This window comes from Staurois parvus, unplaced genomic scaffold, assembly GCF_062004578.1.
Source record: "Staurois parvus isolate SC_StPar_1 unplaced genomic scaffold, SC_StPar_1.0 ptg000021l, whole genome shotgun sequence".
Taxonomy (NCBI): Eukaryota; Metazoa; Chordata; class Amphibia; order Anura; family Ranidae; genus Staurois; species Staurois parvus.
The window spans coordinates 614,913-628,936 of record NW_028317817.1 but is presented as its reverse complement, the minus strand read 5'-3'; the positions used below and the strand labels follow the sequence as shown (position 1 = coordinate 628,936).

Sequence of the window (14,024 nt, the reverse complement as noted above, 5' to 3'; positions counted from 1 at the left end):
CTTGTTTTCCTCCTTTAAAACCTAGGTGCGTTTTATGGTCAGGTATATCTTGTGGAGCGAAAAATATGGTATAAGGTAGATGATTACTTAAAAGGCTAAAACTGAAGCTCAGGCAGATAACAGCAACTAATGCAGTCTGTTTTAAATGCAATTAGCCTTAGTACCTTAATCTGTCTTGCTATAAGCCTCCTGTAATTCCCTGTACAATAGCAATCAGAATGGAAGAGGTGGGGTCAGTACTATGAGCCAATCAGGCTCTGTTACCTGCACATGTGCTGACAGTGAATATGCTAACAGGAAAGAGAGGCAGTGTCCATTTTGGCTTCCCTGTCCTATCAACAAGCTAGGACTATTTTCAACCAAACTTTGTTGAAGGATTTGGCTATACACTTTGTTAGACGTGCTACACGAGAGAGACTGCACAGAGTTACAAATCCTTTGGCAAGTAAAAAACAGTTCTCATGTATGCAGTGCATTCATAAAGTATTCAGATCCCTTTCACTTTTTTGACATTTTTTTATGTTGCAGCCTGATACTACAGTTGTTTAAATGCTCTACAGGTGAGAACTCAGCAAATCACATGCCCGCTGATCGCTAAGTTCTCACAGCCGCTGACAGTGAATATGGACAGGTGGATTTCACAGTATTCTGTGAATGAGAACACTACATGTTCCCGACAACCTTTGTGGCTTGTAGTTCTCAATGAACTATCACGGTGCTGTAAAGCACTGTGGTAGTTCAAGGAGTCTTCCTGTTAGTATCTTCTTGCTGGTATGGAATTGTATAGGCACACAGAAACACTGACAGGTCTGCAGGAGACCTGCATGACACCAGCGATCTGCTGATCGCTGGTGCAATGCTTGAGAGACCCCACAAACAAAAAATAATAAAAGCACAAAAAAATATGCATTCATTATTTTTTCTTATAAGCTGAACTTCTCCTTTAAATATATTGTTTAGCATCACTTTAGATGTTGATATTCCTGAAAAAGGATGTTGTAACTGGTTCTCTTAAAGATTGCATTAGACATTAGTCATGAAACAACAACTGGATGTAAACTACAATACAACCTTACCAATAACCAAATCAAATCTAATTAAACAGGACTTTGAACTATTATTGCACGGGTAAAGGTTAGCCAACAGCAGTAATACTGTATGTGTATTATTAGTCAACAGTAATAAACTGCAAGCTATTTTTAGCAGTATAACCAGCACCTCAGTGAATGGGTGATAATTTCTTGAAAAAAAAAATCATACAATATACTAAAGAACATAGCTTTTCCAAACCACCTCCTTTACATATACACTATATTGCCAAAAGTATTGCCTTTACACGCACATGAACTTTAATGGCATACCAGTCTTAGTCCATAGGGTTCAATATTGAGTTGGCCCACCCTTTGCAGCTATAACAGCTTCAACTCTTCTGGGAAGGCTGTCCACAAAGTTTAGGAGTGTGTCTATGGGAATGGTTGACCAGTCAGGCAGTGATGTTGGACGAGAAGGCCTGGCTCGCAGTCTCCATTCTAATTCATCCCAAATGTGTTCAATCAGGTTGAGATCAGGACTCTGTGCAGGCCAATCAAGTTCCTTCTCCCCAAACTCACTTATACATGTCTTTATGGACCTTGCTTTGTGCGCTGATGCGCAGTCATGTTGGAACAGGAAGGGGCCATCCCCAAACTGTTCCCACAAAGTTGGGAGCATGAAATTGTCCAAAATGTCTTGGCATGCCGACGCCTTAAGAGTTCCCTTCACTGAAATCAAGGGGCCAAGCCCAACCCCTAAAAAACAACCCCACACCATAATCCCCCCTCCACCAAACTTTACACTTGGCACAATGCAGTCAGGCAAGTAACAATCTCCTGGCAACTGCCAAACCCAGACACGTCCATCGGATTGCCAGACAGAGAAGCGTGATTCGTCACTCCAGTGAACACATTTCCACTGCTCTAGAGTAGAGTGGCGGCATGCTTTACACCATTGCATCCGACACTTGAAATTGCACTTGGTGATGTAATGCTTGGATGCAGCTGCTCGGCCATGGAAACCCATTCCATGAAGCTCTCTACACACTGCTGTTTCTGCTAATCTGTAGGCCACACAAAGTTTGGAGGTCTTTAGCTATTGACTCTGCAGACAGTTGGTGACTTCTGCACACTGTGTGCTTCACCATGCACTGACCCTGCTCTGTCATTTTACGTGTCCTACTACTTCATGGCTGAGTTGCTGTTGTTCCCAGTTCCTTCCACTTTGGTATAATACCACAAACAGCTGACTATGGAATATTTCGTAGCAAGGAAATTTCACGGTTGGACTTGCACAGGTGGCAACCTATCACGGTACCACGCGTGAATTCACTGAGCTCCTTAGAGTGACCCATTCTTTCACAAATGTTTGTAGAAGCAGTCTGCATGCCTAGGTGCTTGATTTTATACACCTCTGGCCATGGAGGTGATTGGAAAACCTGAATCCAATGATTTGGAGGGGTGTCCCAATACTTTTGGCAATATAGTGTACTTCATGAATATAGTGTACTTCATTGATATTTACCAAGGGTATTACACTATTTTGAGTTTATGTTTTTTTGAGGTACACAGAATATCTGGAACTTCACAGTGATTAAATAAAGAGAGACATTCATCTTGGAGGAAGAAAAGACTTTAGTATATGGAATTGTATATACATTGTGATTAAGGACATTGTGGACACTTCTGAATGGGTATTTGATATAGATTATTGGAAAGAAAAGGTGTATTTGTATTTTTAGCTAAAGATATGTCACTGTTTTGCTGCCATTTGTGTCACCACTGGACAGAGCTTCTTGACTCTGGATTGGTTACCACACAGTAATCACTTTAAAGAATATGTAAACCCAACATTTCATATTCCTGCTGTACCATGTACTGGTCTGAAAGTTTCCTGTTTTCTTTGTATTGCTTCTTTTGTGTAAAATCTCTGGTGTTCCTGCCAGTCCCTCTGCGTTCCTATTAAAAACTGACCACACTAGAGAACACAACGTGGTTAGTTTTCTGGCTGTACTGGGAACTCCACCCACTCTCCTCCAATGATCAGACTCCCGCTGACACCCCCTGCTTGCACAGCCATTCAACGGGAATATCAGTGTGTTGATGTTTTTCCTCCCTGAGCTCCTTTTGCAACTGAGAACAGAGGGAATGTGACTGCTTATAAAAAGGGGAAAAAAGTATTTATGTTTTTTTTTATATCTATACATAAATGTTTTGCCTTTAATTTCTATTTTAAACTGAATGGGTTGTTTAACAAGATGAGGGCTTACATATTCTTTAAAAAAGCTGAATGGGCAACACAAATTACAGTGCTAGAGTGGCATGTGTTAGTTTAAATACAGTACATTTTTGAGATCACATGGTTTGTCATATGACTAAATGAAGGCTGCAATGCTGGGATATTCCTCCAGTATAGTCCAAGAATTTTACAAAAAGCTGGTGGTGCAAGCATGTACCTGCATCCACCTAGAAATTAACCATTACATTTTGGTGAATCCTAGATGAAACTCTTACTACACACCAGGTAATGGAATGGATTTGAGAGATGGACTTGATCCACCAAAGTGGAATGGGTGTTATCCCAGGATAGGGATAACAATGATAAATACATGGTTACCTGCGCTGTGTGGCTTGATTATAGAAGTAAACTGAAATCCTAATTCATACAGAAGTTCAGTGTACATCCTCATGTGACCAAAGCATAGCCATGTGTATTCCCCACCTGTGTTAGAGACCATGGGGCTCTTGTAGTTATTCTCCAGTACAGTTGTCCTGCAGTTTTTGAGGTGTCCGGATCCTTTAACTATCCAGTACTAAGAATAAATATTCTCAATGGTCCTTTTCCCTCACCCCAAGAGAGGTAAAAGAAGAGGTGGTTTAGCTGTATATATCCAGTGTTCACTGCTCAGACTCCCATGAAGACCAGAAATGTTAAGGCATAGCAACTGGTTGACTGGTGCAGGTAACGCCATAGCTCCCAACTGTCCCCAATTTTGAGGGACTGTCCCTGATTTGGAACAAAGTCCCTCTGTCCCTCTTTCCTTCTAATTTATCCCTAATTTTGGTCTGATCTATATAGATGTATATAAAATGAACTTTTTATCTTTAAAAAAAGTGTTTCCCAGTGCTAAACCTTTCATCCAAATTTTAAAATTGCTGCTTTTGTAAATTTCAAAAGCCAGTATAAGGAATAGTAGTGGTAAAAACAAGCACTTGTGGGTTTAACTGATTATATTTTTCGATAATTATCCTTTAAGGGTGTGTCCTAGACCTACATACTTTTGCTAATAGGTGTCCCTCATGCCCATCTCAAAAAGTTGGGAGGTATGAGTAATGCAAGTAGAAGTTCACAGCAATAATGCTGGTGGATGAAACTTATTGAGCAGTGCCTAGGAGGAGCTTCCAATTGCAACATGGCAGATAAAATGGGGATGATCAGTAGGCAAAGATTGTGCACATTCCATAGTCTAAATCAGTGGTCTCCAAAGAGTAGCCAGTGGGCCAGATGACGCCATTTTGCACACCTTTATCTGTTCCTATCACTGATCGAGACTCTGTTGCTCCCACTGGTATGAAGAGCTATTCTTTCCACTGTCACCAACAATGAGGCAACATTTCTTCCACTGACACCAGCAATAGGGCACTATTCCTTCCAATGATGGGGCATTATTCCTTTACCATTTTCAACTACTGACCATGTCTACTCCCACTGACGTTTGAGCATTGTCTATTCTCACTAGCCACAGTCCCGCCCTCCTAAAGTCTGGGGGACAGTAATCTGGCCCTTTGTTCATAAAGTTTGAAGACCCCTGGTCTAAATCATCACATCCATAAGAAGCAGATTGCATTCAATACAAATACTTACAGCTGTTTTCACATACGAATTTGGTCGCAGTGACTGAATAGTGCTTCCCGAATTCCCATCAATACAGGACCGTGCTCCGTAAATGACTGTGATTGGAATGTTTGTATGCATCTTGTCAATACGCTGCACCATTGGTCTTTGAGCCCAACCATACGGGATTGTCATGGCTCTGAACGCTGTCTCACCACTGCAACCAGGAAGAAAATAAAGCATAAAGAAAGTGATCGAAAATGGACTTAAAAACAAATAAATAATAATAATTAGTATTTCTAAAAATTGGATGGATAGATATCCGAATCCTTTGGCAGGAAAAAGTTTTTTCGCAATCATTTTTTTTATCTGTATTAAGCGTTGTCCCTGAAGCTCCAATTCAGATTATTTGGGATTCTTTAGCAAGCTTTGAGAAGCAGAAAAAATTACCACCCTTGTCATAAGAAATCTTTGTGACTCTGTCTTTTTTTTTTGTTTGGAAAGATTTGTACACAAATATTTTAACGAATTAAAACGAAATCTCACATACAAGCTGCAACCATGCATTTTAATTTTTGTTGACTCTTGCTAAATGCTTTTTAAACATGACCTGGCTTACTGCTCCTTTAATCCTCAAAAACATGCAGCAGATTAGGTTAACTGTTAGATCACTCTCATAATGACCCAATTTTCACAAACATAAAACCATTTGGTAATACCAACAGGAGATTATTACGGCTAAATATGTGGAAATAACTCTACAGATTTACGACATTTCCCTTATGAACAGAGGCAAGGTTCTTTCGCTGCACATGCACCAAGCGTAAAATAAAAAATAAAATCGCTGCAGGCTCAGCAATGACAGTTCCGACCCACATAGCTCTCATTTCCTATCATAGACAGCCTTTAAACAGATAAAAACTTTACCAGAAGTAAAAAAATAAACCTTACCTTGGAGACTGTGCATTACAGTGGTAAATGTATTCTGTCACAGTGTCATCATCAAACATTGAAGCATATTTCTTCTTAAAATCCGGCCTTAGTCTTTGAACAAGGCTTAAACCTGGTTTAATAAATACAGAGAAAAGTGACTACCAGACAAAAAGTCATCATCGTCATCACCTGATATAGTATATATCTTGGTGCACATGAAGTGATTCCTTCTAAATCCTGAACTATGAGGATAGTGAAGGTGTATAAACTGGAACATCAATAAACATCAATGGCACATGATCCAATCATTTTTAAACAGCCACTGCCTCACACCCCTTTGTAGAGAAAAATAGAAGGGATCCCCCTTCAGCACCAATCCACATTCTTCTTCAACAGGAGTTGTGGATCCTAAAATCGTTCACAGCATCGTCTGCTGGTTAAATCTGCTAATGCAGCATTTACATACAAACAAAGTGGGATTGTTTTAATAAAAAAAAAATAGAAATGGTAATTTTTTAATTCCCTTTATACATATGCTGTGCTCAGAGCTGTTTTACAGGGTGAGGGAGAGTGCACTGGGTATGTGTGGTTTTGCACAAAGAAGAGCGCTCACTTCTATGGCGCTGGGGGAGCTCCCAATGGACAGAGCGTCCCAGATCCTTGGCATGACCGGGCTGATCTTTAAATAGGGAGTTTTTCAGGCAGGTTTTGGGGATTTCACACATAGCTTAAATGCCTTACCATTAATGGGCCAACTGGGGCCCATTGACTGCATAGTATATTTTATTGAAAAGGTGAAGCCTTTAAAAGATAGGTCCACCTTTTTTAAAAAAATAAATAAATGCAGTTTTTCTTGCAGGTAAAAAAAATATGCATTTACTATTTTTTGAGAACTACAAGCTGTCAGCCCTAAAGGCTGATGGTACTTGTAGGCATGAATTCACAGAACTCTGTAAATGAATGACGTGGCTGTGTGGGCAGAGCTCAGCATAGCTGTGCTCTTTTCAAATTGTGACAGTGGGTGCAGGGAGAAGATCCCCAGGCCCGCTGTCACAGCAAGGGGAGGGATCCAGGGCAGACTGCAGGAGCATGTTCCACCCTTAAAATGGTTAGAACATGTTCTCAAAGGTGAACTTACCCTTTAAAACCCCTGTAAGTACCATCGATCACAGTCTATGTCACTGCTTACAAGCCAACCTGTGTCCTCTTCTGTCCCATGAATAACAGTCAGGTGCTTATGCACAGGTCTCTGCTCACTCTCCCCGACAACCCTCAAATCAAATAAAGTGGGCCACACACCAATGATGTGTTTACTCCTGATCTGTTTATTGCACTGACAACCAGAGGCAGGCTGTCCATTTGGAAATTCGGGCACTGCCCGAGGGTCAGTAGGGGGCCCCATGAGATGCCCCTGGTACCTTTTTCATAGGCTCTTTTGAGTTTGGCCAAGGACACAGGGGCCCCATTATCCCCTATTGCACGGGGGCCCAATGAGTTGTCAGTCCGCCCCTGCTGACAACTAACACTGCAAACTCCCACCTTACGTCCCTTATGCTTTTCACCCATCACGGGGATTAGTCGTAGGGGAAAAAAGCAAGACGTAATTGGTGTGCAAGCCCACTCTATTTGATTAAAAATTATGTAAATATTGTGTCTGCTGAAGTTCTGTCCTGAAAATGCAACAGAATATGTGAAGAAAAAATCTCTGCAAAGTGAGGAGTGTTAACTCTTAAGAAAGTTGTCACTGGAACAAGTGTCCTCATCAGAATATTTCTCCTCTATTCCTGTTTTGGTGTCACGTTTAGGATTTTGGATTTGCCATCACTTTAAGAAGCTGAATCTTGTTCTGCAGGGTCACAGACCGCAGTAAAAAAAATGGCATTCATCTAAAACACTTAGTCCAGGGTGGACTCTGAATTCATGCCTGCTTAATAAAACTCTGTAGATACTCCAATTAGAAAATCTTCCACCCTATAGCCAAGATCCCAGCTCTACCAATGTAGTGGCAGGAGAAAGGACAAACAACTCCTCAAAGTTCATCCAAATTAAGCAGTTTTTGGTAGTTCACGCCTTCTAATAAGTACCCAAGTAGAGTATGTAGCTAAATGATCAATGTAACTTTAATCTATATGATTTATTTTACATGTGTGTTAATGACTGAAAATAAGCCAATACATGAAAACATTTGTTACAAAATATGATTGTAGTAAAAAAAAAAAAAAGATAGTAAATGACTAAGTGTACCAAGGGGGAGATAGCAATAGAATCATTTACTGGAAGAATAGGACAGCATGGCAGCTTAATTAGGTCAAAGTCTTTTGATAAAACTTTGCACTGATCACCTTGCAGGCAAATACATAATTTACTCAGAAATCAGGTTACATTATTCCCGTCTGATGAACCTTGTAATCTCAGTGGTGATTTACTAGGAAGTAAGGACTGGATTGTACCCAACGCCTAGGATTGTAAAATATATAACAAGCCTGCGCTCAGTGAAAAACTTAAAAAAAAAAAGTATGTTCGCAAAAGAAATGACACAATTCCTAAACAAAATATATATACGTATTTGCAGAGCCAAAATGAGTAATATACTGTATGAACAATGAATTCATAATAAAAATAGTCAGTGTATTCTTTGTGAATGATAAAAGGATCCAACATAATTCAACTTAATCATATGTGCAAATTAAAAATGTGAACAATCTTCAGTGACAGTTTAAATTCATCAAAAGTGAAGCCCCCAACAAATGAATCTTCAATATATATTTCCAGTGATGTTTCCAACATCCAAGGTGAGTGGCACTCCCAGTGATTAACCAGCGCGACTCCAGTTATCTTAAGGCAAATAACACATTTACCGAAACAAATATCCCACATAGAAATATACATCCACCTGCATAAAGACTGCTGCTGCTTGTTTCTCATCTGCCTGTGTCTCCTTTGCCTGTCAGCCACACGAACATCCAGGGGAAACACTGCTCCGTCACTGGATCGGACACCACTACCCCAAGCCGCCAGCCAATCTCCAAAATACAATGCAAAGTGAGAAAAGGGCTCTCAGTGCTGTATATACGGGCTTTATTATAACACGAAAAGACCCAAACAACACAGAAGTATTCCAAAAAGCTGGCAAAATACACTCACATGAATGCTGCTGCTCCCCATGAGACAGCAGTATGCATCTGTGTGACATCAATGTACTCACCTCCACCCTACGAGTTTCTTCCAGACATCATCAGGGTCTGGATACACTGACAGACCCACTCGCTTGATTGTGATTTCCAATATCATATGGGTTGAACAATTTCTCCTTAGAAGGGTTTGTCAGCTTGAATCTTCATAAGGAATGGGTCTGTCAGTGAATGTAGCCCCTGATGATGATGTTTGACAGGACAAAAAACGTAGGGTGGAGTAGAGTACACAGACATCACACATATACACGCTGCTGTCTTGTGATGAGCATTGCTTATGGGAGTGTATTTTGCCCGATTTTTTAATACTTGTGTTGTTTTGGGTTTTCTCTTTTATTATAAAAATTCTTTATATACTGCACTGAGAGCATTTTTCTCACTTTGTATGGAATTTTGGAGATTGGCTGGTGGCTGGCAACTTAGCAGTGTTTCACCTGGATGTTCATATGGCTGATAGGCAAAGGGAGACACAGGCAGATGCGAAATAAGCAGCAGCAGCCGCCTTTCTGCATTGAGAAACATATTTCTATGAGCAAATTATACCTCTGTATGGGGTATTGGGCTCAGTAAATGTGCTACTTGCCTTAAGGTAATGGGAAAAGCACTGAATAATCACTGGGAGCGCCACTGAAGATTCATCTGTCGGTTGACTTCACTTTTATGAATTTAGACTGTCACTTAAGACTATTTTATAAAGTGACCAATGAATGTATAGTTATATGATCACTAAATCACCCCAATTGGTGCTCTCAAATTATTATTATACCTAATTAGCTGCCACTTTCAATGCTATGTTAAATGTACTTCAAATATTACCACCCTGAATAGTAGTGATCAACAACGGCGCATTATATATATATACATATATATATACATATATATATATATATATATATATATATATATATATATATATATATATATATATACATACACGGTAATAGATATAACACATTAAATCCTAATTATCAAATCGCAGTGCATAATTTCTTGTCTTCATTGATGTTCCTACAATGCCAACATATTGTGCACAAAATAATATAAATAATTCCAAAAACAATATATTAAAATATAGGTGACTTCAAATTATATACAACATAAATGATAAGTCGCGTGAAAATTAAATAGAAAAATGTCCAAAGAAAAAATCCAAAAAAATCTTCCATAATGTGAGTCTTCCTGATCTCGACATTTGGAATTTTTGTAACAAGGCTGATTAAAGGCTATGTTCTGGTGAGTGTACACCTGAGAGGGGGTGTATGACAGGCACAGCACGTGGTTTAATATATTTTTCACTTGAAATCTCAGTTAAAGAGGACTCACATTGTGGAAGATTTTTTTGGATTTTTTCTTTGGACTTTCTTTCTATTTAATTTTCACAGGACTTATCATTTATGGTGTATATAATTTGGGCACTATAATGTGAAGTCACATATATTTTGATATATTGTTTTTTGAATTCCTTATAATATTTTGTGCACAATATGTTTGCATTGTAGGAACATCAATGAAGACAAGAAATTATGCACTGGGATTGATAATTAGGATTTAATGTGGTGTGTATATATATATATATATATATATATATATATATATATATATATATATATAATGCGTCGCTGTAGATCACTACTATTGAGGGTGGTAATATCTGAAGTATGTAACGTAAGACTGTCCACATTTTTAATTTGCACATGATTAAGCTGCAAATATATATATATATATATATATATATATATATATATATATATATAGTTTAGGAACATCTAGGGTTGCTAGGGGGATCCACACACAATTCAAGCAACATGGTCCTGACTTAAATGGACAAAATCTGCTTAGTTGGTGTCATAAATTGAATCAGATAGCCAAAAATTACATAACCATTAAAGGTATTACTCAAACAAAATACTGTGTGCCAGGCATTATAAACATCAGTATTAAAGTTGAATTACAGATAGCAGGAAATCAAGCCTAATGAGTATTTACCTGAACAGATAAAGGACCATTTCCCTAATGAAAACTCACACTGCAGGAAAAACCTGACAGAGGTTCTAATGTTTATGTACTCTATTCAGAACAAAAAAAAACAAATCACACAAAACTGTTCTTAAAGTGAAGCTGTGTCTGTGGTCAACCTTACTTTGTCTTTTTTTTTTAAACTTGGCTCTGATAAAGGAGACCTGTCCTAGAAAACATTAAGCCAAGTGATTCATGCTACAGAGGTGGCAGATTAATTTGCCGTGTCTGTCAATCTATGACCAATGAGACTTTCTGTTGATCAAAGAGGACCAGTAGATTCACTTAATGCATGACACATTTAAACAACTAATGTAGGTGTGCGTGTTTTTAATCTTTTATATTAAATTATTCTTAATTACTTCAGCAGACCAACATGATTTAATATGTTCTTAGATATTTGATTCAGATGATTAGCAAATTCTAAACCAAGAGCAGCAGGTTGGAATGGAGAGTACACTGTTGTTATTAACAATATGAAAGTTACAGTATGGTTTAATGATGAAGTTATAAATCACAGGATTAGGTTCAAGTTTGAAATTCTTTATAGTATAAAACTAAGTGATCAGAACTTTGTTTTTTATTAAGCGATATATGATATATATTAATATGACAATACTGTGATGAATAGTGTTATCGAGACCCTCTTAACCTTATATTGATAACTCTGATAAGGGATGAGTCACTGCAATGAGTTGTTCTTTGGGGTATGTAGAATTCAGCTTGAACTGTTGAGGTCTCTAAACAAGCATTTTAAATAGGGTAAATGGAGCCTCTAAATATGTGTAAAGTAGCCTAAAGCTCCAGCTACTGGCTCCAAGAAGAATGCTAAATATCTATCTGCAACTTCATATCTATCTGAAAAAAACAACACAAAAAAAACCCTCCACAAAAATATTTTTAAGTCTTATTTATGTAGTGCTAACCAACGATTATTAAATACAAACCACTAGTAGAAAAATATAGTTGAAATATATTTTAAAAATATATATATTTGAAATGCTACAATTTTGGCCATATTCAATACACACACACACACTTGTGTTCAAAATAATAGCAGTCAGACATCACTAACCTGATCAATCACTGTTTTTGGTAGAAATGATATTTCTACATGGCAAATAATTTACTAGCAGGTGTAGTAGAGTAATAGAAATCCAACAGACCCAACAGTCATGACATGCATGCTGATGATTCTGTGTAATTGAATCACTAATTGAAAGGGGCATGTTCAAAATAATAGCAGTGTGGAGTTCTATTAGTGAGATCATTCATTCTTTGAAAAACAGGTGGCAATTATTGCCCTTATTTAAGGAAGGAAGGCAGCAAATGTTGTACATGCTGGTTACAGTGCATTTCTCTCTGAAATTCTGAGGAAAATGGGTCATTCCAGACATTGTTCAGAAGAACAGCGTACCTTGATTGAAAAGTTTATTGGAGAGGGGAAAACATATAAAGAAAGTGCAGAAAATGATAGGCTGCTCAGCTAAAATGATCGCAAATGCTTTAAAATGGCAACCAAAACCTGAAAGATGTGGAAGAAAGCGAAAAACTACCATTTGAATGGATAGAAGAATAGCCAAAATGGCAAGGACTCAGCCAACAATCAGCTCCAGGAAGATCAAAGAAGGTCTAAAGTTACCTGTGAGTACTGTTACAATTAGAAGACGCCTATGTGAAGCCAAGCTATCTGCAAGAAGCCCCCGCAAAGTCGCACTGTTGGAAAAAAGACGTGCTGAAGAGGTTACAATTTGCAAAGAGCATACTGACTGGCCTAAAGAGAAATGACGCAACATTTTGTGGACTGATGAAAGTAAGATTGTTCTTTTTGGATCTAGTGGCCGGAGACAGTTTGTCAGACGACCCCCAAACACTGAATTCAAGCCACAGTACACTGTGAAGACAGTGAAGCACGGTTGTGCAAGCATCATGATATGGAGATGTTTCTGATACTATGGTTTTGGGCCTATTTATCGCATACCAGGGATCATGGATCAGTTTGAATACATCAGAATACTTGAAGAGGTCATGCTGCCTTATGCTGAAGAGGAAATGCCCTTGAAATGGGTGTTCCAACAAGACAACGACCCCAAACACACCAGTAAACGTGCAACATCTTGGTTCCAGACCAACGAGATTGACGTTATGGAGTGGCCAGCCCAATCCCCAGATCTTAATCCAATAGAAAACTTGTGGGGTGACATCAAAAATGTAGTTTCTGAGGCAAAACCAAGAAATAGAGAAGAACTGTGGAATGTAGGCCAATCATACTGAGCTGGAATACCTGTTCACAGGTGTCAGAAGTTGGTTGACTCCATGCAACACAGATGTACAGCAGTTCTCAGAAACAGTGCTTATACAACTAAATATTCATTAAGTGATTCAAAGGAAAGCAAAATCTTTAAACATTTTTCAGTTTATATAGTGAATGTTTGAGTTTGTAAAGAAGAATACAAACACTGCTATTTTTTTGAACAGTCTAATATTCACTTTTCTTCAATTTAATTTTTTTAGAGGAACAACACAAATTTAATATATTTTTCTTCATGTTTTGATTTGGAATAGAATGTGTAGTGTTCCCATTGCATTTGTGTGTATGGAAATAAAAGCTATTAGAAGGATTTTGAGCTTTATTCACTTTTTTAAACACACTGCTATTATTTTGAACACAACTGTATATATATCACACACACACATATATACATATATATCACATGCATACATACATACACACACACATATATATATACATACATACATACACACACATAATATATATATATATATATATATATATATATATATATACACACATACATACACACACATACATACATACATACACTGCATGTTGAAATGCGTTTTGATTAAAAATATATGAAAAATATTTTAGAAATACATTTCATATATAATGTATCTCTTTAAAAATACAAATCTACATTTTTTGTAATATATAAAAAAATGCATATATATATATATATATATATATATATATATATATATATATATATATATATA

At 37.7% G+C, this 14,024-nt stretch overlaps 1 protein-coding gene across 2 annotated transcripts in view; it reads right to left on the bottom strand.

Annotated features, from left to right (window-relative positions):
* ABHD5 (abhydrolase domain containing 5, lysophosphatidic acid acyltransferase) overlaps positions 1-14,024 on the bottom strand; it is a 63,280-nt gene that overhangs the window by 7,739 nt on the left and 41,517 nt on the right. For both annotated transcript variants that reach the window (XM_089690686.1, XM_089690680.1), the window contains exons 5-6: positions 5,818-5,929; positions 4,897-5,083 (exon numbers count right to left, since the gene is read on the bottom strand). In XM_089690686.1, the coding sequence (XP_089546812.1) occupies positions 4,897-5,083; positions 5,818-5,929 (299 nt within the window). The remainder of the gene's footprint in view (positions 1-4,896; positions 5,084-5,817; positions 5,930-14,024) is intronic.